This window comes from Heptranchias perlo, chromosome 3 (assembly GCF_035084215.1).
Source record: "Heptranchias perlo isolate sHepPer1 chromosome 3, sHepPer1.hap1, whole genome shotgun sequence".
Classification (NCBI taxonomy): Eukaryota; Metazoa; Chordata; class Chondrichthyes; order Hexanchiformes; family Hexanchidae; genus Heptranchias; species Heptranchias perlo.
This window is the reverse complement of record NC_090327.1, coordinates 13,552,839-13,580,528: the sequence shown is the minus strand read 5'-3', so window position 1 is coordinate 13,580,528 and position 27,690 is coordinate 13,552,839. Positions and strand designations below refer to the sequence as shown.

Sequence of the window (27,690 nt, the reverse complement as noted above, 5' to 3'; positions counted from 1 at the left end):
AACCTAGTGTCTAAAACAGCTGGCACAATTTTGTCAGAATTCGAGGAAAGTGGAGCAAATCTCTGAAAAACAGTTGGGTGGATGTGATTTAAAAAAAAAATATAGTCCCTATGAGCTGAAATATTTGAAAACATTTTTCCTCCATGTTATGCACCATACAACAGAAAGAAGGGGCAGGCAATGTCATCCCAGGATTCTGCCAGTTTCACTCTTCAACCATGTACTAAAAGAGAGGCACAAAGCAACATTAGGAAACTCCCAAGATTTTCTGTCTTTTGCTTCCTGTGGGGAAATCGCTGAGCAATACTGCACAACGACGCATGACACTGGTAAATGATTCACTGTGGCAAATCATGGACCTGAATCAGCCCACTGACCCCAAATGCAGTCACATTGCACTGCCGATTTCAGTATTCAGCCTACTGACCACAATCACACCCGCTGTACCCAACCAATAACCACAGCACAACGCATTAGAAAATGACCACAAAATAGTTCCTGTGCTGCTGAGGTCAGGGAAAAGTCAGTCCTTCCTTGCTACAGTAGGTCCTTGTCTTATATCCTAGGGATTGATCAATGTGTGGCCCTTGAAGAGTAGCAGGCCCAACCACGTTGCTCAAAACCTGTTGTTTTGAGATGTATGCAGCTGGCTCTGCACTTCCTCACAACGGACACCCCATCTTGCTGGGAAGCAATCACTGGGGCAAGACAAAGTAGCAATTTGTTTAGCAATCCTCCTTAAGCCCAATATTTTAAGATCACTGCACCTTGTTGATATCAGCCTTCTGGGACTGATTGGCTCAAGAATTACTTTGCAAGCTGGCTTAGTTGTAACAATCTCAAGATAGATATGCATTCAGACACAAACATTGCTGTTGCCATCAAATTCATGGTCGTTACTCCCCCCAGCGGGGGAGGTCGGTGGACAGAGTTTCATTCTGCATCATCCTTACATGGCCCATATGCCTATTGCTGTCCACAAACATGCACACATAGATCTTGTATTGGCATTAGCTACATTTTTTCCCTCAACTTATGAAGTCTATTTTCCCTGGAATTACCATAGTTCCTTCAAGACATCATAGAGACCTTGAATTAAACAAGTCAAGCATTGAGGTAAGTCATGAAGATAGTAGCAGCCTTTCTTGGTCTGCATTATGAACCAGCATTTGAGAATTCTGGGTCCAAGTACCTTATGTAGATTTCCTCTGATACCAATATGAAAATATGCACCCTTGAGGTCTAGGACCACCAGCCAACTACCCAAACATCTTACAAAATCATCTGTGGTAATTTTACCTTCTAATTTTTTCTTTAAAATGAAGGTATTCAAAAACCTTTTGGTCCAGAAGAGATGAAAAGCCTCTCCTTTTAGAAACTAGAAAATAGTAGGAGCAAGAGTTTTCCTGGCTCAATAGAACTATTTCAGTGGCCTGGGAAAGTGGAAACTTATAGATCCTTGGCAGTAGCACTCTGAAAATCTCCGTGAATGAAGAGAGAAGCCTTCTCTGATAGTTTGCTTCATCGAGCAGATGTGATAGGGCTTGACTGTGATTGCTTTCCTCCTTCCCATCCCAATAAAGCTGAAATTATTAGGAGAAAGCGGCGACACTAAATCATCATATGGTAGAGGTAGAAGGTGGTGCACTTGGCTCTCCATTGGATTCACCCTGTCTGGTTCTTTTGAATATAGGCTTTAATCCTTTCTACATTAAAATTAAGTCTGTCTGCCTCAGAAATATCATTTGCCTGAATGCAAAATTTCACTGACTGTAGTCATTATTTACAGATATGCTTTACACCAACGATGTAAAGTAGCATTGATTCCACATTGAACACCAGCTCAAGTAATTGTTTCTCCAGGTATCAATTGTTTCCTGCAATTTTTCAGACATTTGCTAAACCTGGCCACAATCAAAAACTTGAATGTCTCCCCCAATGGTTCAGTGAGTCTATCCAATTAGTAACTGAGCCCTAGATACCAGGAAACTTCCAGGTTCAAGCCCCAGTCTGTACAGAGTTAGCATTCAGGGAGCTCTCATTAGCCTCAATGCTTCAGAGTTTGGGGGGGGGGGGGGGGGGGGGGGGGGAAGAAGAAAATGTGGTTGGTTGATGTCAGGTAAGGACAAGATCAGAATTGGCAATAATGCCCATGTTGAACAGACGACTTAAATATACTGTCAACACACACTTGGGCAAGGTACTTGATAGCACCTGGTGCACAAGGAACCATATCTCAGCAAGAAATCAACACTTTCAAGATTGGAGGGGAGGGAAGAATAGAAAGTTGGCAACTCTCCAACAAAAAAAAAGCCTGAATGTTGTAGAGACAGGGGGCTCGAATTTAGCAGGCCTGCGGGTTCCCAGCGGGTGGTCCTCCGGGAGCGTCGAAAACGCGAACGGCGAAATTAGTGGGTTGCCCACGCGATCGTAGCAGGCAATCCACTAATAGGATCCAATTACCTGCTCCTCCGGGGTCCACGGCGCTGGCCTGCGCGTCGGGCGGGCTGCGCATGCGCAGTACGATCTGTCAGCTGGAGGCTCTCTAGTTAAAGGGGCAGTCCTCCACTGACAGATGCTGCAACCAATGGAACAAATTGCAGCATGGAGCAGCCCAGGGGGAAGGCTGCTCCAGTTTAATGATGCCTCACCCCAGGTATCATCAGATGGGGTGAGGAGGAGGGGGAGGACACAGATCTTCCCCCCGGCGGGCGGGAGGAAGCGGCCTGCCTCTGCCACCAAGAAGGCTTGGCTCGAGGTGGCAGAGGGGGTCACCTGCACCACCAACATATCGCCCACCTGCATATAGTGCAGGAGGCGCTGCAATGACCGCAGTAGGTCAGCCACAGTGAGAACACGAAGTCTTTCCCCTACACTCCGTCTGCCACAACACTGCCCCCACCCCAAATCTCCTTCGGCACCGCCAACACTATTCTGTCACATCACCCTTCATGCCCACTCACACCCCATCCTCATCTTACCTCCACCTACTCACCTCGCCAGTACTCATCCTGCCACTAACACGCGACCCAATCCTCATACAATCTCATGGCTCCATCCCATACTCACCCTCTCGTGCATCTCCCTCACGGCCAGCCTCACTCAACCTGCCACCACCTGTGCTGCAGCCACAGGGCATGCATCACATATGTGCAGTAGGCAGGGTAAGGCAAACGTCTCGTCAGCATGAAGGGGGTGCACAAGGGTGTCTGAGGGTTTGTCATGGGTGTTACCCATATTGAATTTCAGAGCCACAAACAGCACACATTATATTGACACCACCACTGCCATGTCTCCGCGAATCCTGTCCATTGTGTCCAATAATGCCCGCTCCTGGGTATCACTATGAGGACCCACCACTGATGCCACCCATCGTGTTACTGCAGAGTAGGTGCAGGTGTATTTGCAGGGCTCGTCCGCGCAGACAACTGAGAGACATTGGCGGTGTTGCCGGCTGCACCCTGGAAGGATGCGGAGGAGAAGGTGTGGAGGACAGTGGTGACTTTGCCAGCGACAGGTAAGCAGTTGGTGCTGGGGCCAGCCAGGAGCAGCTCGGCATGAAAGAGGCTGCAGATCTCCACGACTACATGTCGAGCGAATCTGCGCCTCCCTGTGCACTGCTGCTCGGAGAGGTCCGGGGAGCTGCGCCTCGGTCTGTGGACCCTGTGGCGAGGGTAGTGCCCTCTGCGACGCGTCTCTCTCTGCGGTAGCCCTCCCTCCTGCTGTGCAGGTGGGCGTGCAACCACACCGTGTTGGGGGGATCCACGTCTCTGCGGCGGACGGCGTGGACTGCGAGGCTGCTGGTGGTGGTCATGCTCTTCGTCCTCCGAGGGTGTCCACACACCACCCAACTGGCAGGTGTTGGTCTGAGGGGTTGTGCAGGGTAGGTGTGTGGTTCCTCGGACTGGGGCTGCGGTCTCGTGTCGGTCTGTCCTCTGGCTTGGCGGGGGGTGGTGGAGGGCAGGGGTTGCCCTATGTGACGCGGTGGCCTCCTGCGTGGGTGAGGGCTCTCCCCCGTGGAGCGCACCTTGGCACCTGCCACAGGCTGCTGGCTGCAACACGCCTGGTTGGATGGAGACTGTTTCCCCCAGTGTGGGAAACTCACTGCCTTGAACCTAAAATCCCACACTTCCTCTTTTGACAGCTGCTTCAGCTCATTAACTGACCACAACGAGCAAGTTAAGTACTCTCAAGTGGAACCCCGCTGGCTTTAATTGCCTGCGGGATTCCCACCAGCGGGGCTTGCGCGCGCAGCCCCGCACGTCAGCGCGGTACCCGGAAGTGGCCGGGATTTCGTCCGAATCCGGTCACGTGATCGGAGATCGGGATTTTCGGGGCCCCCCCGCTGGAAACCCGCAGGTAACCTGACCCTAAAATCGAGCCCAGAGTCTTTTACTGATTTAATAGTTTACTGCAAACATTTACTACTGACCCAGTTTTAGTTACTCTTTCTGACACGGCTTTCCTTGTTTTCACTGTTGCTTCAGTTTTCACCAGTTCTGAGGCTGAATCAGTTTCCTTGGAGCTCACTTTAGTTTTTGTCCCCTGAAGGGACAAGAGTTGTGTTTGTTACACAAGTGTTAGCAATGAAACATACAAAAAATGTTAACAATCATATGTTATATCATAACAATCTTATCAATAGGAAGGACAATATCAGATTCCTTCATCCATTCAGTTTTCATCCACCCCATTTTATATTTAATCAATCTTTTCCTTTTTGCATTCAGGTTTTACATCAATTCAACAGGTATTCTGCCGCTTCTGAACTAACCATAACATTGCTGAGGTGACAAGTAACATATTGGTTGTATAATAATGTTCACCATATTCTCTTGTATTTCCCCCTACTGGAGACCAAAAAGTGATATGTTCAAAAATGCGATTCAATTATTATGGGATGGTGGTGGAGGTTGGGAAAAGAGTGCGAAATTTGCAGTCCAGCCTTTGCTAGCAGTCAAAGTCACCTAAAGAAGAGCTGGGTTACTTTTTGGGTGAACTTCAAGACCACTTCACACCTTCTTATAGGCTGATTACTGACAGCAACTAATGAAAAGTTTATGTCTCAGACTGCTCTTCATTCCAGGCTGAAGACTCCACGTAGGATGGTAGTGGAAGCAGTGTGAAATTGAAACATTTACAACAAATAGCCAAACACAAGTATCCATCAATTATTATTCACTCTTTCTATTCAACCATATTTTGACCAACATTTCCAGTAAATGCTGCCCTTCCTAACAATATGCAGATGGCCAACAGAGAAGAATGGAACTTTGATATACCGAAGAGGGCAACTGATTGACATCCCATCAAGTTTGAGAATACCTTCCTGAGATACTTTCTTGGTCCTTAGCATCCTCAACATATAATTATTCAGCCAACCTTACAACTGTATTTTTGCCACAGTACTCCAACTGTTACCTAACAAATGTCTTGTACAGATTCATAATTTCTTTTTTTTTGGTATTCAGTGCCCAATTTATAAAACCTAGAAATCCATTTATCCTTTTTATGGACCTTCTGCCTGCAATCTTGCTTTTAAAGATCCATGTATCCGGCTCCCATGGTCTCTGCTCTCCACTCCACTGAGAATTTTACCTCATAGCTTATATTTTCATTCTCTGTTCTTTTCCCCAGAATGTACTTCACATTTATCTTTGTTAACCTGCATGTTCCACATAACTGCCCACTCATCTAACCCATACTCATCATGCTCTCACTCAAAAAGTAGAAATGTAAACATTGGTTCAAGAAATATAGTGCTGCAATGACTGAACCACACAGTTGCTTCAGTTTTTAAAAAGGTAAATTAAGTCTGTATATGAAGCAGCTAAATCTATAGTTTGCACTTACCTCTCCACGAAGTTGAAACTGAATCTTGTGCTTCATATGTGGCTCTGCAGCCACACGGCATTCCAGATCCCAGAACTGAGAATAGGCTCCCTTATCTCGAGGCATAAAGACAATTGGCAACTACAAGGGATCATAAGAGGTTGTTTCCATTAGAGTATGCATGGTCAACACTAATTAATATTTCTGCATGCTTGGGTTTCAAGTGCTGCTGAACTCATTCTGCAGCATTTCATAATTTTAGAAAAAAATCCAATTAGACCCTCTATGTTCTATGACTGTAGAATCATCCTCTATGGCCTATCCCATTTGTACAATCTGAAAATTTTTTAGAGGGAAAATCATGGACACTACACAAAGTTTCCATTCTCTGATGGGAGTTACATAGGTACAATTCTTGAGGCACCATCCTTTCTTCCTAAATAATTCTTAACATTGTTAACCATTCGCAACAAGCCTACTCGGGGAATTTGGAACAAGCACTGCAATGCAATGGGCTATGGTGTCTTTAGAGTGTGGAAAGACAACAAGCAATACTGGTGGATTGCTGATAGTGGAGTGCTAAAAGCATGATGTTGAACTTTTAAAGTTGGTCTCTGCTGCTGCTGTGGTCAGAGTAGGACTTCTATCAGAACAACAAGCAGAAAAATAAATTCTGCAGAACTGTTGCTGACAGAAGAACATAGGAACAGGAGTAGGCTATTCAGCCCCTCGTGCCTGCTCCACCATTTGATAAGATCATGGCTGATCTGTGATCTAACTCCATATAACTGCCTTTGGCCCATATCCCTTAATACCTTTGGTTGCCAAAAAGCTATCTATCTCAGATTTAAATTTAGCAATTGAGCTAGTATTAATTGCCGTTTGCGGAAGAGAGTTCCAAACTTCTACCACCCTGCGTGTGAAGAAATGTTTTCTAATCTCGCTCCTGAAATGTCTGGCTCTAATCTTTAGACTGTGCCCCCTACTCCTAAAATCCCCAACCAGCGGAAATAGTTTCTCTCTATCCACCCCATCTGTTCCCCTTAATATCTTATAAACTTCCATCAGATCACCCCTTAACCTTTGAAACTCTGGAGAATACAACCCCAATTTGTGTAATCTCTCCTCGTAACTTAACCCTTGAAGTACGGGTATCATTCTAGTAAACCTACGCTGCACTCCTTCCAAGGCCAATATGTCCTTCCGAAGGTGCGGTGCCCAGAACTGCTCACAGTACTCCAGGTGCGGTCTAACCAGGGTTTTGTATCGCTGCAGCATAACTTCAGCCCCCTTGTACTCTAGTCCTCTAGATATAAAGGCCAGCATTCCATTAGCCTTATTGATTATTTTCTGCACCTGTTCATGACACGTCAATGATCTATGTACCTGAACCCCCAAGTCCCTTTGGACATCCACTGTTTTTAACTTTTTACCATTTAGAAAGTACCCCGTTCTATCCTTTTTTGATCCAAAGTGGATGACCTCACATTTGTCTACATTGAATTCCATCTGCCACAGTTTTGCCAATTCACCTAATCTATCAATATCGCTTTGTAATTTTGTTTTCATCTACACTGCTTACAGTGCCACCAATCTTTGTGTCATCGGCAAACTTAAATACAAGACTTTCTATGCCTTCATCTAAGTCGTTAATAAATATTGTGAATAATTGAGGCCCCAAGATAGATCCCTGCGGGACTCCACTAGTCACATCCTGCCAATGTGAGTACCTACCCATTATCCCTACTCTCTGTTGCCTTTCGCTCAGCCAACTTCCTAACCAAGTCTGTACTTTTCCCTCGATTCCATGGGCTTCTATCTTGGCTAACAGTCTCTTATGTGGGACCTTATCAAATGCCTTCTGGAAGTCCATATAAATAACATCCATTGACATTCCCCTGTCCACTACTTTAGTCACCTCTTCAAAAAATTCAATCAGGTTGGTCAGGCACGACCTACCTTTCACAAATCCATGCTGGCTCTCTCTGATTAACTGAAAATTCTCGAGGTGTTCAGTCACCCTATCCTTAATTATAGACTCCAGCATTTTCCCCACAACAGATGTTAGGCTAACTAGTCTATAATTCCCCGGTTTCCCTCTCTCTCCTTTCTTAAAAAGCAGAGTGACATGTGCAATTTTCCAATCTAGAGGGACAGTTCCTGAATCTAGAGATGCAAATTCAGTGTATATTTATTCTACTCAGGATGTGAAGGACGCTGGTAAAAGTACATCTTTATTCTCCTATTGCCCCGAGAAGGTAGTGGCTGGAGATGAGCCTTCAGCATGCAGCACTGCATTATTTATTCTGATGGTGCTCTGATGTTGGGCAGGGAATTGCAGGATTTTTACCCACGATGAAGCGATGATGTGTGTTGTATATCCAAATCAGGATAGTGTGCGACTTGCAAACAATGGTGTTCATGATCTTGCTGCTTTTGTTGTTTTTGATGGAAGAGGTCACATGGCAGGGAGGTGCTATGGAAATAAGCATAGTGAGTTGTTGCAGTGGATCCTGCAGATAGCACATTCTGCAGTCACAATGCAATGGTGGTGGAGGGATAGGTATTGAGTTCATTGACAGGAGCAACAGTCAAGCAGACTGCTCTTTCCCGATGATGCCATGCTTTGAGTATTGTTGCAGATCCAGACGAGTGGCAAATATTCCATCACACTCCTGACTTAAGCCTTGTAAATAGTGGAGAGGCTTTGAGGAGTCAATAGCTGAGCTACTTATTGCAGAGATCGTAGCTTCTTCCCTGTCCTTGTAGCCACGTTGTTGATATGGCTGTTCCAGGTAAGCTTCTGGTCAATGGTGATCCCCGCCACCCCCCCACCCCACCCCGGGATGTTACTGGTGGGTGACTCTGATGATGGTGTGATTGAAAGTCGAGAGTGGTAACTGGGCCTTTTTTTGTTCATATATATAAGCTTGGATGGAGGAAAAATAAAAATTACATGGCATTCCTGAGAATGTCAAGCATTATAGCATTTTCTCTCACTTCCCCATTTGTAGGTGAAGGAGTCACAACAATAAATTGCAGCAGTATGCAGCTCAGATGATGTTCTATGGGCCAAACATTTATATGGAGACTAAATATCATGTTATCTTCACAAACAGTTATGACATTGCTTGTCTTTGAACCGAGAGAGCAGCTCATTTGCTGAATCATACAAGACATTGATGGTGGATCATACAAGACATTGATGGTGGAGTATGCTTGACATAAGATGAACCCCACTCAGGCAAGTATAGTGTCCATTCCCTCCTACACTTACCAACTGATGAGAAAACATTTCAGATTTTAAGTTCCTGTTTAGATTTTTATTGCTAAGTGACACATTTATCAAAAATTAACCCAGTGATTTAAAAAAAAACAAATAAAACGTGGACTTAATATTACAGACTGGACGAGGTAGCACAAGCGCTGTAAAAACAGCGACTGCCGTGAAACAAAAAATAAGCAGGTCCACACAGCCCACAGATCAGAAAAAGAAATGAATAGCATATAGGGAGCAAGTGTTGTCTGTGGATGTTGAACATCTTTCAAAGAATAAGATTATATCTACTTGTAAGTAATTCAGTATTTTTCTCAATTCCTTCAACCACCACAAATAGTATACTAAAATAGTGCAGAAACTAGTGGCGGTTCAGGCCTGCAAGGAGCATCACTATTCAAAAGTGCTTACCCAGAGCAACAGATCAAACTAGTAAGGCTTGGAAAAACATATTTCAGATTTCCGACATCCATAGTATTTTGTTTTTGGAAAAAATTTTAGTTATAATTTGGGTAGCTATCTTATAGATTGGCTATCACAGAGTTCCTCTGAAGATTAAATGATAGCAAATATATGTGTAGAGTGAGTGAGCAGTTACACTACCTAATCTGCTAAAAAAAAACATGTGGATTGGAAAAATCAGCCAATCATCTGCACATAAGGGGCACTTGAGGAACACTTTCGATCCCTACGTTAAGCCAAACTGCTGCATTTTGCCCTGATAACACGCATCCCCAACATAAAGCCTCTGGTAATTCCTGTCAGACTCCATGATCCCAATATTGAGGTTGACTGTTGTAAGCTCGTCCCCAGTTGTACAATCTGGATTAGGAGTGTGCATTTAACAGTCTGGAACTCTTTTCTGGATGAATGACTTCAATACCCAAACTCCAAGATCATTTGTGATTGCACATTTTAGGGGAATTACAAAATAAGGTGCAGCAAAGTCCTAAAGTGGTGAACAGAACTTTCTTGATTACTGTAACAAGCAGTGCAAAAGGTTTGCACATCATTTAACTGTTCCAAGAAAAGCTCATAATTTTGGCAAAGGACTTTGGGAAGCTAGAAAGACTAGCTATGACAAGACTATATGCAACTGTAATTTTATTCCTCCAGTAGAAATTACAGCTCACTGCCGAGAAGTTGAGGAGGCAGCAGTAGGAGGGGCAAGGTACTGAATTTTTGTTACTCGGACACCTCCCATTTAGCATCTAGAATTTTCTCTGCATACTGATCATTGCATTCTCCATGGGGTTGCCACTTATGCTCCTATAACTGACCTCTCCTATGAGGTGAAAGATTTTTAGTTTCCCCCAAAATATGCAGGGAGAGAAGATTTCTTTTTTAAAAAAAAAACTTTATATTTTAAGTTTATTCACTCCAATATAGCATAATTTTACCAAATGCAAGTATTCAGAAAAAAAGTTGTACAAAAATGGGTTCTTACCTTCTCTTTACTGTATGCCTGCAGTGTTCCAGACACTCTAGAGCATCTAAAGGCTGTATAGGTTGCTCTGTAAACGTCCCCACTCTCATCCACCCACTGTTGTATAAAGAGAGTTTTCATTATATTTATCAAATTCCTTTATTTAACAGGTCATAATTTTATTTTTACTACAGAAGTCAATAGCAGCAAGACATGAAAATACAACGCTCTATTTACACCATCACACATATGCTACTACAGTATGGAGAAGTAACAGCCACACATCATCCCATTAGAAGTGGATATTCTTCTCTCCCCCTTGAGCTTAAGTATATTTAAAAAGGCAGAATACGGATACAAATAGAACAGATAAAAAAAGTGTGGCAATAGCGCTAATAAAGATGTGGTATCAGTGGCACTCCCAGATACTTGTACACTATATTTGGGCAGTCCCCCAATGGCTTGGTGGGTGAATATAGTGCAATACTGAGCCATACAGACTAGCAAGGTTCCAGGTATCTCATCTGTGCAGAGTTAACTAATCTCAGTTGAGTGGTGTTGGGAGCACACTCAGACTTCACCGGAGAAAATAATGCAGAGAAAACACATCAAATACGGTCACCAACATTCACATAAAACTAATAATGTAGCAACCATTAAGATAAAAATAGGAGCACAGACTTGAAAAGTTTCTCTTACATTCTTCATAAAACTAAATTAATAAGATCTCTACATCTACCAGCCACGCTTTAGGGGTTAGAGAATGTAACAAATATTTATTAGTCATTATAAAACATGCACCTCTGACTCGGTATACTCAACTCCAAATGAAGATCCATTAGTATATAGAAAATAATCAAACAGAGAAAGGAGAAGAAATGAGAGGAGTAAGTAAATTCTTTTATATATTTTATTTATTGGACTTTTAAAAAAGATATTTCTTCAAACTATTTCTTTGAAAAAGTTAGCGATCAAAAGAACTTTTTCTTAAACAAACAAAAATGAATAGTTACATCACCCTTAAGACGATCTTTATCTAAGTCACTCAATATTAGCACCCAAAACATTGAAATATTTTATACTTAACTTCAAGGTAATCCACTACAAATAATTAAACAGGCTACCATCCAAACAGGAACTGTATACACCACTTGTGTACAAGAATGATATATGAGGAGATAAAAAGATTAGCGTATGGACAGCATGTAATAATGGATAACTTCAATCAATTATAAACTGGAAACGTACAAATGTAGGTGACTAACAGAATCAGAACTAGTGAACTGGGTACAGGGTGGTTTTCGCTTTCTGAACAATTGTGTTACAGAACCCACTAACATTGATTCAGATCTAGACCTATTATTTCAAGTGACCGGCATGACATCCATTTTATAATAGTAATAGAGCCTCTGAGGACAAGTGACCCAACATGATTAAATTTCGGATTGTCTAGAAGGATCAGGACAAAGACAAACTTCAAAAGAATGAGAGATGAACAAAGGAAAATTAATTGGTAAATATCACTGAAGGCTATCTCAGGAGAGGATAAATGGAACACTTTTAAAACTTCAATGTTGAAAATTCAAGATAAACAAGTGTAAACTAAATAAGTAGTCTCCAAGATGGATGAAGATGGCCATAAAAACAAAATGTACAAGATCTACAAAGATTGAATTATAGAAAGAGTTTAGGAATTTGCAGAAACAAGTTTTATTTTTAAAGACATTGGCCCAGAATTTGCTGTAGCCAGTCAATGAATGGCACATGCCGTTAGTTAGTTAGTTAGACTTACTCATTTAATTTCCATGAGATCTTGTACTGGAAGTGAGAGATGAAAATGCCCTCTACAGGGCATCTGGGATTTGTGTGAACAGGGCAAGCAACTGTGCATCTCCTTAACCAATCAGACTGAAGAATTGTGAAATGAACAGCGCAGGAAGTGTAAGTTAGAATAGTGAATTCAATGTTAAATTAGGTACAAAAAGAGAAATAGAGGGAAAGAAAGATTGGATAAAGAGGGAGAGAAAAAAAAAGACAAAAAAATTAATTTTCTTTTAAATCTCCAACAATTAAAAGCTGAAGGACTGAGACTCCACACATGTAACAGTTAATTTTCAGTGCCAGAAAGGTTGTTTGGCAGTAATTAATACTTATCACATTGTTAAAAAGGGTACTTAGACTGAAATGGACAAGCCCCAACTTTCTGTGACGAGTTTAGTTCGTGTCTACCGGGCAAGCACAGGAACTTCACATTGTTCAATGCATTTGAACGGTGAGTCAGGCAGCGAGATGCCGTTTTCGCGAAGCTAACGGTGGAGCGGCACATCTCAGACAGAAACTTCTGGATTTTCGTGTTTAACTGCGCATCTGCCCTCGCCTGAAGTTGCTGTGTGATCTGCGCATAAATAACTGTGGGCATCATTAACCTCACCATTATTTTGGCAGCAAATTCTGAGCCATTAGATATGGAAAAAAGCCTAAAAGATGAGAATTTTAAAAATGAATTTTAAAAAAAGAACACTTTCACATTCTTCCAGAAGAAGAGTAAGAGAGAGGAAATTAGAAGGTGATGCTGAAACAAGTTTAAATAAATATTGCTTTACTAGTATTCAAAGAATTTAACACTATCAGCAACATGTACTTCACAGATGGGGGAAGCAGAAAACCAAAGGTGAGCCAGAGTAACCAAAAGCTTGGTCGAAGAGATGAGTACTGAGGAGGTTTTTTTTTAAAAGGGGAAGGCAGGCAGACAGGTTTAGAGGGGGAATTCAGACAGTATGACCCAGACAGCTGAAGACTGTTGTCAAGGGAGGGGCAAAGGAATGAAGGATGCATGAGGCCAGAGTCAGATGAAAGTTGGTGGATGGTAATATGAGACTGGAGGAGATGGTAGAGTAAATGTGGGGCAAGTCCATGGAAGAATTTGAAGGTGACGGGGCCAGAATTTGTTGAAAAGATAACGGGGTGTGAACAACGCACCCATTACTAATGTGCAAATTGGCCAGCAACTTGTGGCGAGGAATAGATGACACAGAAAACCGAGCATGCAGTTTAAGATTTACAGAATAATTTATACAGGCTATGCAATTGGTTAGCAATTGTCCTTTAAATCACTAAAGCTTTAGCAATCTTAATGGAGACAATGCTAATTTAAACTATTTAAGCATTATAGAAATGAACATTTTGTTTTAATACCTACAAATTAAAAGACCTGGCAAATCAGTAAAGCTTATTTTTAAAAAATTTTGTCTGATAAACCATTATTGCGGCAGCTCACCTTTACATATGGAGGTGCAAATGACGATAAAAACCATTTCACGTTTTCTTCTCCATCATTTTCAATTTCCAAAAATGATTCTGTGTTGAGATTAGCAAAAGTATTGTTTGTAATTTTAAAACCAAGATTTGCATAAAGACTAACATCTTCCACTTTTGCATGTCAGCCTTGGCTCAGTGGTAGCTCTCTCACCTCTCTGAATCAGAAGGTTGTGGGTTCAAACCCCACTTCAGAGACTTGACATAATTTAGGTTAGCACTGAGGGAGCGCAGCGCTGTCAAATGTATCGTTAAACTGAGGCCCTGTCTGCCCGTATGTTAAGGATCCCATGCCACCATTTGAAGAATAGCAGGGGAGGTGTCCCGGTGTCCTGGCCAACATTTATCCTTCAACCAACATAACAACAACAACGTGCATTTATATAGCGCTTTTAACTAAGTAAAATTTCCCAAGGCACATCACAGGAGCGTTATCAAACAAAATTTGACACTGAGCCACATAAAGAGATATTAGGTTTTAAGGAGCATCTTAAAAAGAGGAGGGGTGGAGGTGTTTAGGGAGAGAATTCCAGAGTTTAGGGCCTAGGGCAGCTGAAGGCACAGCCACCAATGGTGGAGCGATTAAAATCAGGGATGCACAGGAATTGGAGGAGCAGAGAGATCTGGGAGGGCTGTAGGGCTGGAGAAGGTTACAGAGATAAGGAGGGTTGAGGCCCTGGAGGGATTTGAAAACAAGGCTAAGAATTTTTTTTTTTAAATCAAGGTTTTGCTGGACTAGGAGTCAATGTTGGTCAGCAAGCATAGGAGTGACGGGTAAATCGGCCTTGGCGCGAGTTAGGATACTGGCAGCAGAGTTTTGGATGAACTCAAGTTTATGGAGGGTGGAAGTTGGGAGGCCAGCCAGGAGAGTATTGGAATAATCAAGTCTAGAGGTAACAAACACCTAAAACAGGTCATCTGGTCATTTCTCTTATTGCTGTTAATGGGATCTTACTCAACATAAATTGGCAGTTGTACTTCCTACATTACAACAGCCACTACATTTCAAAAGTACTTTATTGGCTGTAAAGCACTTCAGGACATCCAGAGGTTGTGAATGGCGCCATATTAATGGAAGTTCGTTCTTTCTTTTTCCTCCTCCCCAATTGGTTGTTGCCTCCATTCAGCTGGAAAGGTAAATCATATTTAATTAAATTCCCTAACCCTATGCTCATTTGACAGGAAGCAAACCTGCTGAGGGATAAGTTGCAGTTTCCCCCAACAAGGTTCTGCACCACTTCTTCAGAAGAAGCATTTCATAACGGTTGCAATTGGTAGATTATTGAAGCAATTTTGCTGTTTACATAGAGTACTCAAATGCAAACCATATGAAGGAAAGGGTTAACTTTGCCTCTTTGTACATTATAAATTTAAAATTGCAAAGGCAGCAACGTGCAGAAACTTCGAGAAGCTTCGGTTTTCAACAACTGATAAGATCGAAAGCAATAAGTGCAGATGCTTTGAATATGCTTTTCTCAAAACAACTGACTTGGAAAAACAGTGCTGAGACAGTTAGAAATCTTTGTGAAAGACAACTAAAACTACTGTACCAGGGTTCACACGGACAAGAAGCTACAGCAGGTTTCACACGGCGAAAAGGCTGCACCTGGGTTCACAAGGTTTTGAGTGGCCCGGTCAACCGTCCATCATTAATGCAACAGTGGGTGAGTGGCCAAAATGGGACTTAACTTTTACTCACACCCCAACTGGCAAAAATCATAAGGATGGGACAGCTTCTTTATTGCCGTCAGGGGTGCCTAGCACAGCCTGCCTAAAGGAAGGACGTTCAACAAGAAGAAACTTCAAGAGCTACTTGAGAGCTGATCACTCTTCTGCCTTGATACTGAAACCCTTGGTTGTAAGGCTGTATGTTTTGCTTGTGTGAATTGTTTTAATCATTAAATAATCACTTTGGATTAACAAATTCCCGTGTATGTATGACTTTCTTTGACTGACTATTGTTCAGGTTTACGAATCACTGGAACATCTGTATCCCTACACAAGTGTAGCAGTAGAGCAGGTACCAATCAAAACATTCAAGTATCTAATTATTAATCATATTTTAAGAAACAGCTTGCATAGAAATAAATAAATTCAGATTAAAAAAAGTAAGGTTAACATCTTTTATAGAAAAAAAAACTATGGATTAGTGCCATCAAGGGTGATTTAGTGCACTGGAGGTTTTCTTAATATCATTCATACCTCCTGTATATTTACATATCTCTATTCAGAGTTTAGGCAAGAACTTTTGAGAATGGAGAAAAGTCTCAGACAGACAAAAAAAGAATCTCTAGACAATTTATCCATTTCGATGTGGATATTTCTAATCGAAGCAACAAAATGGTTAACCGACAAGATCAATTATGGAAGATCAGGTGATGGAATAGTGTGCAGTCTTCCAATTATCTTCAGTGCATGAAAAGAGGAAACAGCATACAGCCTCTACGTAGTTAATAAGATTCTCAATTTGTACCTGAACTTAACCCAGCTGACGTTGAGGGAAAATGTACAGTTCTGTTCTTTATTTGTAGTTTGGTAGCAGGAGGCTTTAATGGAGGCTTTGACAGATGAAGGTTAGGTGTCCAAGGTTCCACGTCTAGCACTGTTGTTGGGCTTAATACAGCTGCAGAAGTGTCCATTATAACATCTTCTTGGATTTGCACTTTAATTAACTGAACAGGAAAGAAAAACATTGTCACAATTATATGCAATGACTACTGTATAGCAGATAATACTGAAATAAAAAACGTTAGAATCTGTGAAATCATTCTTCATAATTGCAAAAATGCATTGGTTTTCAATGGTGTTAAATAATTGAGACAGTTTGGTACTGATAATACAGATGACAATGACCACCCTAAAGTTTGGAAAATACAGAAGTTTCAGCCTTTTAAAAATACCACTAAGACAAAGAGACTTCATCTAAACTAAATGTGTATCTGCTGCACAATAAGCAATCTAGTGCTGGATATTATATCACAGGAGGATGCCATTTATTATCGGTACCAAACTGTCTCAATTTTTTAACACCATTGAAAACCAATGCATTTTTGCAATTATGAAGAATGATTTCACAGATTCTAACGTTCTTTATTTTGCCAGTGTTCTCTCTTCAACTGGAGCTATCTAATCCAATTTCCTTTGTCATTGCCCGTTTTTTAAAATATATTTATCTTTTTCAAATACTTGTCTAATTTTTAAAAATGTTATAGCCTCTGCCTCAAATACCACTTCACTTGTGGTAAAGCATTCTATGTTCTCAGTATTGTTGAGCTGGAGTCCAAGCTGCAGACATTGTGCTGCATCAGGGAGGAGGGAGTGTTACCTGGACCAGCAGGAGGCAGTCACACCCCTTAGATTAGGTTGTAGTTTAGATTTGTTCAGCGTTCAGGGTGAGGACAGTGTGACTGCGAGTCAGGCAGGTAAGGGGACCTATGATCTAGTGATGGAGGAGCCTCAGCCCTTGACCTTGTCCAACAGGTACGAGGTACTTTCTACCTGTATGGATGAGAGCAAGGACTGCAGGGAGGATGGGCCAACTGACCAAGGCCGCAATCGAGAGGCCCGAAGGCTGTGTTGCCTGCCCACTGCCAGGGTTAAGGGCGTCGCCTCGCGGCTGGAAAAGAACTTGAAGCATGAGGGGTAGGATCCAGTTGTCGTGGTCCACGTAGGAACCAACGACATAGGTAGAACTAAGAATGAGGTATGAGGTTCTGCTGAGACAGTTTGAGGAGCTACAGTCTAAATTAATAAGCAAAACCTCAAAGGTGGTAATCCCTGGATTACTACCTGAGCCACTTGCAAATTGGCATAGGGGCAAACAGATAAAAGAGTTAAATGTGTGGTTCAAAAGAGTGGTGTGGGAGGAAGGGGTTTCGATTCATGGGGCACTGGCGCCAGTACTGGGCAAAGAGAGAGCTGTTCCGATGGGATGGGCTCCACTTACACCGGGCTGGGACTAGCGTCCTGGCGAATCGAATAACTAGGGCTGTAAACTAAAAAGGGGGGGGGGGGGGCGGTGTCAGGTGAGGGAACATTTAGAAATCTAATGAGAAAAGTTAAGACAATAGAACAGTGTAGTGACTTGGATAAAGATATGCAGAGTGTGGCAGGAAGGGACAGAGAATTTACCAATAATAGTGCAACAAGGAGGGTCAAAGCAGGAAACAATGGTAAAAAGTCAAAATAAAAGGCTCTTTATCTGAATGCACGGAGCATTTGTAAAAAGATAGATGAATTAATTGCACAAATGGAGATAAATGAGTTTGACCTAATAGCCATTACAGAGACATGGTTACAAAAAGACCAAGGTTGGGAACTAAATATTCCAGGGTACATGATGTTTAGAACAGACAGGCAGAATGGGAAAGGAGGGGTTGTAGCCCTAATAATGAAGGATGACATAAGGACAGTGGTGAGAAAGGATCTTGGCCCGGAAGATCAGGAAGTGGGATCAATATGGGTGGAAATTAAAAATAACAAGGGGCAGAAAACACTGGTGGGAGTAGTTTATGGGCCCCTTAATAGTAGCAATACCGTTGGACAGAGTAATAATCATGAAATAATGGGAGCTTGTAACAAAGGAAATGCAGTCATCATGGGGGACTTTAATCTGAATATAGACTGGGCAAATCAAATTGGCAAAGGTAGTTTGGAAGATGAGTTCATGGAATGTATTCGAGACAGTTTCCTAGAGCAATAAGTCATGGAACCAACCAGAGAACAGGCTATTTTAGATCTTGTATAATGTAATGAGATAGGGTTGATTAGTAATCTCACAGTAAACGAACCTCTGGGGAAAGTGATCAAATGATGAATTTCGCATTGAGTTTGAAAGTACTTAAGTCAGAAACTAGAGTCTTAAACTTAAATAAAGCCAATTACATTGGTATGTGGGGTAAGTTATCAGAAGTAGATTGGGAAATTAAATTAAAGGGTTTGACAGTTGAAAAGCAATGGCAAACATTTAAAGAAATATTTCAATATTCTCAACAAGTATACATTGCATTGAGAAATAAAAACTCCACGGAAAAAGTGTTCCACCCGTGGCTAACTAAAGAAGTTAATGAGAGTATTAGATTTAAAGATGAGGCCTATAATGTTGCCAAAAACAGTAATAAGCCTGGAGATTGGGAGAGCTTTAGAAACCAGCAAAGAGCGACCAAAAAATTGATTAAAAAAGGAGAAAATAGAATATGAAAGTAAACTAGCAAGAAATATAAATATAAGAGCTTCTAGGAGAATGTAAAAAGGAAGAGAGCAGCAAAAGTAAACATTGGTCCCTAATAGACTGAGACAGGAGAAATTATAATGGGGAAATCGGGAAATGGCAGATGTGTTGAACAAATATTTTGTATCTGTCTTCACAGTAGAAGACACAAAAAGCATACCAAAAATCGTGGGGAACCAAAGGGTAAATGAGAATGAGGAACTTAAAACAATTAATATCACTGGAGAAAAAGTACTGGACAAACTAATGGGATTAAAAGCCGACTAATCCCCTGGACCTGATGGCCTACATCCGAGGGTTCCAAAAGAGGTGGCTGCAGAGATAGTGGATGCATTGGTTATGATCTTCCAAAATTCTCTAGATTCTGGAACGGTCCCAGTGGACTGGAAGGTAGCAAATGTCTCCCTCCCTTCTTGAATAGCGGGGCGAGTGAAAGCAGGGAACTATAGGCCAGTTAGCCTGACATCGGTCGTCGGGAAAATGTTGGAATCCATTATTAAGGAAGTGGTAACAGGGCACTTAGAAAATCATAATATGATTAGGCAGAGTCAATGTGGTTTTATGAAAGATTTGTCATACACTATTTCCCTTTTAGAGTTTTTTGAGGATGTAACAGGGTAGATAAAGGGGAACCAGTGGATGTAGTATATTTGGATTTTCAAAAGGCATTTGATAAGGTGCCACATAAAAGGTTGTTACACAAGGTAAGGGCTCATGAAGTTGGGGGTAATATATTAGCATGGATAGAGGATTAGTTAAAGGACAGAAAAGAGAGAGTAGGGATAAACAGGTCATTTTCAGGTTGGCAGGCTGTAACTAGTGGGGTACCGCAAGAATTGGTGCTTGGGCCTCAGCTAATTACAATCTATATTAATGACTCAGATGAAGGGACCGAATGTAATGCATCCAAGTGTTCTGACGATACAAAGCTAGGTGGGAAAGTAAGCTGTGAGGAGGACACAAAGAGACTGCAAAGGGATATAGACAGGTTAAGTGAGTGGGCAAGGGGGTGGCAGATGGAGTATAATGTGGGGAAATGTGAGGTTATTCACTTTGGTAGGAAGAATAGAAAAACAGAATATTTTTTAAATGGTGAGAAACTATTAAATGTTGGTGTCCAGAGAGACTTGGGTGTCCTGGTACAAGAAACACAAAAAGTTGGTATGCAGGTACAGCAGGCAATTAGGAAAGCAAATGGCATGTTGGCCTTTATTGCAAGGGGGCTGGAGTACAAGAGAAGTACAACTACAGTTGTACAGGGCTTTAGTGAGACCTCACCTGGAATACTGCATACAGTTTTGGTCTCCTTATCTAAGGAAGGATATACTTGCCTTGGAGGCACTAGATTAATTCCTGGGATGAGAGGGTTGTCCTATGAAGAGAGGTCGAGTAGGATGGGCCTATACTCTCTGGAGTTTAAAAGAATGAGAGGTGATCTCATTGAGACATAAGATTGTGAGGGGACTTGACAGGGTAGATGCTGAGAGATTATTTCCCCTGGCTAGAGAGTCTAGAACTAGGGGGTATAGTCGCAGTATACAGGGTCGGCCACTCAAGATTGAGATGAGGAGGAATTTCTTCACGCAGAGGGTTGTGAATCTTTGGAATTCTTTACCCCAGAGGGCTGTAGATGCTGAGTCATTGAATATATTTAAGGCTGAGATGGATAGATTTTTGGACTCTAGGTGAATCAAGGGATATGGGGATCGGGCGGGAAAGTGGAGTTGAGGTCGAAGATCAGCCATGATCTAATTGAATGGTGGAGCAGGCTCGAGGGGCTGTGTGGCCAACTCCTGCTCCTATTTCTTACGTCTTATGTTCTAATAACCTTTTGTGAAAAAGACTTTTTAGGTCCCTCCTTTTTCTTCCAGTGATAATTCTGAGTCATTGGCCCTGTTAACAATTCGTCAAACAGTGGAATCAATCTATCACTATCTACGCTTTCAAAATCTTTTGTAATTTTGTAAACTTACTCGATTCTTCCTTTAACCTCATTTATTCTAGGAAAATACCCCAATTGTTTGAGACTTTCTTGGCTGCTATAACTCATTTTTGCTATCTTTCTAGTGAGTCTTTGCTGTATCTTTTCAACGGCTCTAATTATGCAGTGCCCAGAACCTCTCTCAATATTCCAAACGTGCCTAACCATTGTATTGAACAAACTCAACTTCATTTCCTTTTAAATTGAAATTGTATAAACTCAGAATTTCATTTTCCTCTTTTACCTCCACTTTAAAGTTCTACACATCAGCACCCATAGATTTCTCGGTTCATCCACTTTAATATTACCTTCCTCTCACATTTCTCTGCATTGAAGTACATTTACCACCTGTTTGTCTACTCTGTTAGCCTGCAATCTCTTGCATTTTGCCTCAGGTTCCTATGGGCCACATTCTGATAACATTACTATTGTACTTATATCCAAATCATTGATATAAAAAGGAAAGCAAGATATCCTACCACAAATTAATAAGGTATGTCACTGCCCACATCTGCCAATCCAAAAAATCTACCCCATCTCTTCCTTTCTGCTCCCTAACCATACCTCTGTTGGCTATATTCCCTTTAACAACATACATCTCAAATTTCAAAACAAGTCTCTTATGTAACACCTTATCAAATGTCTTTGAAAATCCACATTTAAATTTATTTCATTTGTAAAGTGTAATTTCCTCAAAATAATGTAAAAGTCAAGCACAACTTAACCGTTACAAGTCCACACTAATTGTCTCTGATCAGCCCAAGCCTTTCTAAATAATTTCATCCCATATTCTGGATTCCACAGCAGAGGCAAAACTAATTGGTCTATGAATACCTGCCTATTCTTTTCCCCAAAATTGTCACAATTCCTGTTAACAAAGCTTTTTGCAAACTTATGGTTGGTGCCTCTTGCTATCTCTCCCCTACCCTCCTATGCTTATAAAATCCTTTACTAATTTGCCTTACACTGACTAACAGTCATCTTTCACACTCCCCCTAGCTTTCTTGCAGAATGCTTCTGAACTTGCTGTAAATTCGGCAATATAAAATCAAAGTATTAAATAAGGGCAGAACGTATGATCTTAAAATGGGGACTGAATTACATCTACCCTCTAGACATGCTTCACTTGGTCTTGACTCCCTGTGCACAACAAGACACTCCGCTAGACCCCTGGATCAACCTATGCTGGCTCATGGTCGATTCTCCACACCCCCTCGGCTCTCTATTTTCCATGGGAAAACCTCTACCAGTGCACCCACTTATACTCTGCCTCTCAAACAGCTCCTGAACTCACTCAGCCTCCACACCTGTCTCCAAACCTGGACACCAGTTAGTCAGTGCTCCAAGATGATTCCACCCTATCTACCAGTCAACTTCATTCTACCATGGGACCTGACTTTAACTTTGGACTCTATCTTATTGTCTCCTCCCGACTCTCTGTTTACAACCAGGACATATCTATCCTGATCTTTACCATACCTAAGCCCATTACTTCTATCTTCCTTTTTCTTTCTCTTCTCTTCGCCCCTCTTGGGCCCTCCTCTCCTGTATCCTCCCAGTCATGCCTCCTTTCATTTCTCCCCTCTCAGGTACTTTGCCCCCCAAAATCCTTACCCCAATCCATCACTATTCCTCCACCTTCCTACTCTCCTTACGCTGTCCCAAGCATCATTCCCTCTTGGATAAGCCCACAGCTTCCCCCTGTGCCTTTTCCGGCATTCTCCGAAGTGCCCATTGAGGCACTCGTTGCTTCTCCCTTATAAGCAGCAACCCCATCCGTCCCAGCGTGCCCATGGAGGGGGGGCTAATCTCGCCAACCTCCTTCTCATCCTATTCACCCCTCCTACCGCTGACCATGTGGACTCTGCTGATTGTTAATCCATTGGCATTGTGGACGATTGCATTGACATCATGTCCTTGATGAAAACGTGACTAACAGGAATGACACCTTGTCCCTTCATGAAGCTCTTCCCCCACGCCCCCGCCGCTTGACTATGCCTTCCACTACTTGCCTTACCCAAACTGCTGTGGTGGCGGTGTGGCCCTTATCACCTAATCTCACCTTGAACTGTCCCCCTAACCCTCTGGCACCTTCTCTTCCTTGGAACACTTCACCTTGTTCCATCCCTCTTAAGACTCATTTAAAGTCCTTGTTCTCTACCACCGACCCAAGCCCCACCCCAAGTCTTTTTTTTTACTGTGATACCCTCATTCCTTGCCTCCCTCGGCCTCTGCATCGAGCAACTTCGCATCCTCAGTGATTTTAACCTCCATCTCAACTTGCTATACTTTCCAGTCCTCCCTTAACCTCTCCCTCCATATAAACTCTCCTACCCATATTCACGGCCACCCCTTTGACCTTGCCATCTCACGTGGTGTCTCTATTCCCATCGTCTCAATTACAGACAAGGTCATCTCTGATCACCTCCTTGTATTCCTCACCACTCACATCCCCTTCCCTTCTGCATGTGTCCCTGGAAAAAACAACGCTAAGTCACTTACAAACTCTCAACTGTCTAGCCTTTGGCCCTCTGTTTGCCACAATACTTCTGCAGCTATGAAACTGCTCAATCACACCCTTACCTCCATCTTTGATGCCCCTTTTCAGTAAAACACTAGTTGAGATCAACAACAACTTGCATTTATATAGCGCCTTTAACTTAGGAAAATGTTCCAAGGTGCTTCACAGAAGCATAATTAGACAAAAATGAACAATGAGCTAAAGGAGTTATTATTGGGACGACTAAAAGCTTGGTCAGTGGTAGGTTTTAAGGAGGATCTCAAAGGAGGAAAGGGAGGGAATTCCAGAGCATGAGGCCTAAATGGCTGAAGGCACAGCCACCAATGATGGGGGGGGGGGGGGGGGAAATGCAGGACTGGAGGAGGTTACAGAGATAGGGAGGGGCGATTCCATGAAAGGATTTAAACACGTAGATAAGAATTTTAAATTGGAGGAATGGGAGCCAATGTAGATCATCAAAGACTGGGGTGACAAGTGCACGGGATCTGGTGCAGGATAGTTTTGAATTGAGCTTAACTTTACAGAGTTGAGAATGGAGACCAACCAGGAGAGGATTGACCTTCTGAAGCACGAGTGAGTTTTCTATAGAATGTGATGACTTATTTCTCTATACTTTAGGTGGAGGATGGGTGAGCCTTGAAATGATTGAGTCTGGAGGTAAGAATGGCGTCGACGGGAGTTTCAGTGGCAGATGGGCTAAGGTAGGGTCGGAGGTGGACGATTTGCTCGACTGTATGAGGCCAGAAACTAAGCTTGGGGTTAAATAGGATACAGAGATTGCTGCCAGTCTGGTTCAGCTTGAAACAATGGTTGGGAGGGGAGGGGACAGAATCTGTGGCGAGTTTGTAGTGGAGGTCGAAAACGATGGTTTAGTCTTCCCAATGTTTAACTGCTTTACACAAAAAAAAATGTTTGAAAAAAAAAAGCTGCTAGTTGCATAAACTAGCAAGGAAAAATAACTTACTTGGCCTCACCCAGAAGTTATTTTAAAAACTGTAATTCTTATATCCAGTTTGATTTCGAGATAAAGCAATGTAGGAACATTTAGAAGTGAAAAATCACTAATTATACGCAATTACCTAATGACAATTTCCCCATAGAAACATAGACAATAGGAGCAGGAGTAGGCCATTCGGTCCTTCGAGCCTGCACCGCCATTCAATATGATTATGGCTGATCCTCTATCTCAATACTATATTCCCGCTCTCTCCCCGTACCCCTTGGTGCCTTTTGTGTCTAGAAATCTATCTAACTCCTGCTTAAAAATATTCAGTGACTAGGCCAAGTCACTGTGCTAGAGAATTCCACAGATTCACCATCTTCCGAGTAAAGAAATTTCTCATCTCAGTCCTAAATGTTCTACCCCATATCCTGAGACTGTGACCCCTTGTTCTAGACTCCCCCCCAGCCAGGGGAAACATCCTCCCTGCATCCAGTCTATCTAGCCCTGTTAGAATTTTATACGTTTCAATGAGATCCCCTCTCATTCTTCTAAACGAGTGAATGCAGGCCTAGTCAACCCAATCTCTCCTCATGAGAGTCCTGCCATCCCAGGAATCAGTCTGGTGAAGCTTCGTTGCATTCCCTCTATGGCAAGTATATCCTTTCTTAGGTAAGGACATACAATGTTCCAGGTGTGGTCTCACCAAGGCAGTGTATAACTGCAGTAAGACATCCTTGCTCCTGTACTCAAATCCTCTTGCAATGAAGGCCAACATACCATATGCCTTCCTAACTGCTTGCTGCACTTGCATGTTTGCTTTCAGTTACTGGTGTACAAGGACACCCAGGTCCCTTTGTACAATCATCTTTTCCCAATCTATCACCATTTAAATAATACTGACTTTCTGTTTTTCCTTCCGAAGTGGATAACTTTACATTTATCCACGTAATACTGCATCTGCCATGTATATGCCCATTCACTCAACTTGTCTAAATCGCCTTGAATCCTCTTTGCATCCTCCTCACAACTCATGATCTCACCTAGTTTTGTGTCACCAGCAAACTTGGAAATATTACATTTGGTTCCCTCATCCAAATCATTGATATATATTGTGAATAGCTGGGGCCCGAGCACTGATCCCTGCGGTACCCCACTAGTCACCGCCTGCCACCCTGAAACACTCATTTTTTCCTACTCTGTTTCCTGTCTGTTAACCAGTTTTCAATCCATGCCAGTATATTACCCCCAATCCCATGTGCTTTAATTTTGCACACTAACCTCTAATGTGGGACTTTATCAAAGGCCTTCTGAAAATCCAAATAAACCACATCCACTGGTGCTCCCTTATCTATTCTACCAGTTACATCCTCAAAAAACTCCTGTAGGATTGGCAAATACGATTTCCCTTTCATAAATCCATGCTGACTTTGTCTAATCCCGTTGATATTTTCTAAGTGTCCTGTTATCACATCCTTTATAATACACTTTAGCATTTTCCCTACTACTGATTTCAGGCTAACCGGTCTGTAGTTCCCTGTTTTCTCTCTCCCTCCTTTTTTTAAATAGTGGGGTTACATTTGCCACCCTCCAATCTGCAGGAACTGTTCCATAATCTATAGAATTTTGGACGACGACAACCAATGCATCCACTATTTCCATGGCTACCTCTTTTCGTACTCTGGGATGCAGATTATCAGACCCCGGGGATTTATCGGCTTTCAGTCCCGTTGGGAGCATAGCATTTCAGTGGTTCTCAGCAAGTCTATGTTTCTACTGGCTAGTCTAATTGGCAACTAATTTTAACCTGAGCACACACTGTAGTCTAGAGAATAATGTTTCCTACAAAATTATATGCCAAAATAAAATGATTGAGAACTCATTATCCATTTCCTACCTGCTGTATGTTGTCACAGTGCACATAAATCTGTCCACTCCATGGCACAGCAGAAGGTTTAGTAGTAAGAGAAGGATTTGGACTTACAAGAATTAGTAAGTGGCTCCTGATGAAAAAAACAAAGCTTATTTTCCACTATAACAATCAAAATAAGAATCTTTCAAATTTTACATTCACATTGATAATTCTGTATCTAAATAATAGAACGAATATCAAATAAATATTTAATTATGTACCACTGGCATGGTCGTCCTCAGTGTTCAAATTTTGAACATAGTTCAATCTTCACACACCAATAAATACTTTATCAAACAGTAGACTTACACATCCGTTTAGGAGTTTGGCACTATGTAGGAGCAATATTTGATAGATAGCGTTCCCTGTCTCCACTGTACATAAAAGGCAATTTTTTAAAAAAAATCTACACTACATAGTGAAAGTTTAAATATTTATTCAAAGTTGAAGTGCTGTATGTCATTATTGAACAATATTAAAGAATCTGTCCTTGTAAATGAAAAAGAGCTGTTCATGTCCTGTGCACCATTTAAATTAGCTCCCCAATGGTAATTTTCCCTCTGTATTGGAGTGGTTCTCAGCAACCTAGCCTCTCTTATGTGACCGATCTGTGTTTCCACTGGCTAATCTAATTGGAAACTAATATTTTTTGGAACAAATCTTTAACCTGAGTGCACACTGTATGTATCATGCAAAATTAAATACCAAAATAAAATTTATTGAACTAATTAACAATCTCGTGTTTTAACTGGAAACCACACTTTCAGAACAATGGAATGCAACAGAAACACTTTCTTGTGGTCTACATGAAAGCTGCTAGATATCTATCATTAAAGTTAACTAGAGTCACTACCTAACTCTAGGTTGGCTTGTCTTATGGAAGAGAATCAATTTGACTTGACATGATTGGCATTAACCTTTTGGAGTGCTCCCTTAATTATCCAGGCCAAAAACAGTGTTCTCTTACTGACCTGGATCTGCAGAAGTACTTCATAGGCCTTTCTGATCAGAAGGGTCTATTGCTACCAAAACTGGAATGTTTTTCAGCTTAAAGGAGCTGTATGAATCTGGAAATCGCACTATATTGTATAATGCGTACAAATGTAATGGAGGCTGGTCACTGGTAAAAATTCAGTATAGATTGAAGATGAGGTTAAAGCACAAAAACAGACATTACAAATGAAGGTCCTTCAAACCCTCCAAAACAAAGATAAAGCTATGCAAAAAACATTAGTATAAACACATTAATATCTACA

At 41.8% G+C, this 27,690-nt stretch overlaps 1 protein-coding gene across 4 annotated transcripts in view; it reads right to left on the bottom strand.

Moving 5' to 3' along the window:
* cep192 (centrosomal protein 192) overlaps positions 1–27,690 on the bottom strand; it is a 142,468-nt gene that overhangs the window by 12,434 nt on the left and 102,344 nt on the right. For all 4 annotated transcript variants that reach the window (XM_067978190.1, XM_067978197.1, XM_067978187.1 and 1 more), the window contains 6 exons: positions 26,420–26,525; positions 16,324–16,522; positions 13,813–13,892; positions 10,557–10,652; positions 5,854–5,973; positions 4,433–4,545 (listed from right to left, as the gene is read on the bottom strand). In XM_067978190.1, the coding sequence (XP_067834291.1) occupies positions 4,433–4,545; positions 5,854–5,973; positions 10,557–10,652; positions 13,813–13,892; positions 16,324–16,522; positions 26,420–26,525 (714 nt within the window). The remainder of the gene's footprint in view (positions 1–4,432; positions 4,546–5,853; positions 5,974–10,556; positions 10,653–13,812; positions 13,893–16,323; positions 16,523–26,419; positions 26,526–27,690) is intronic.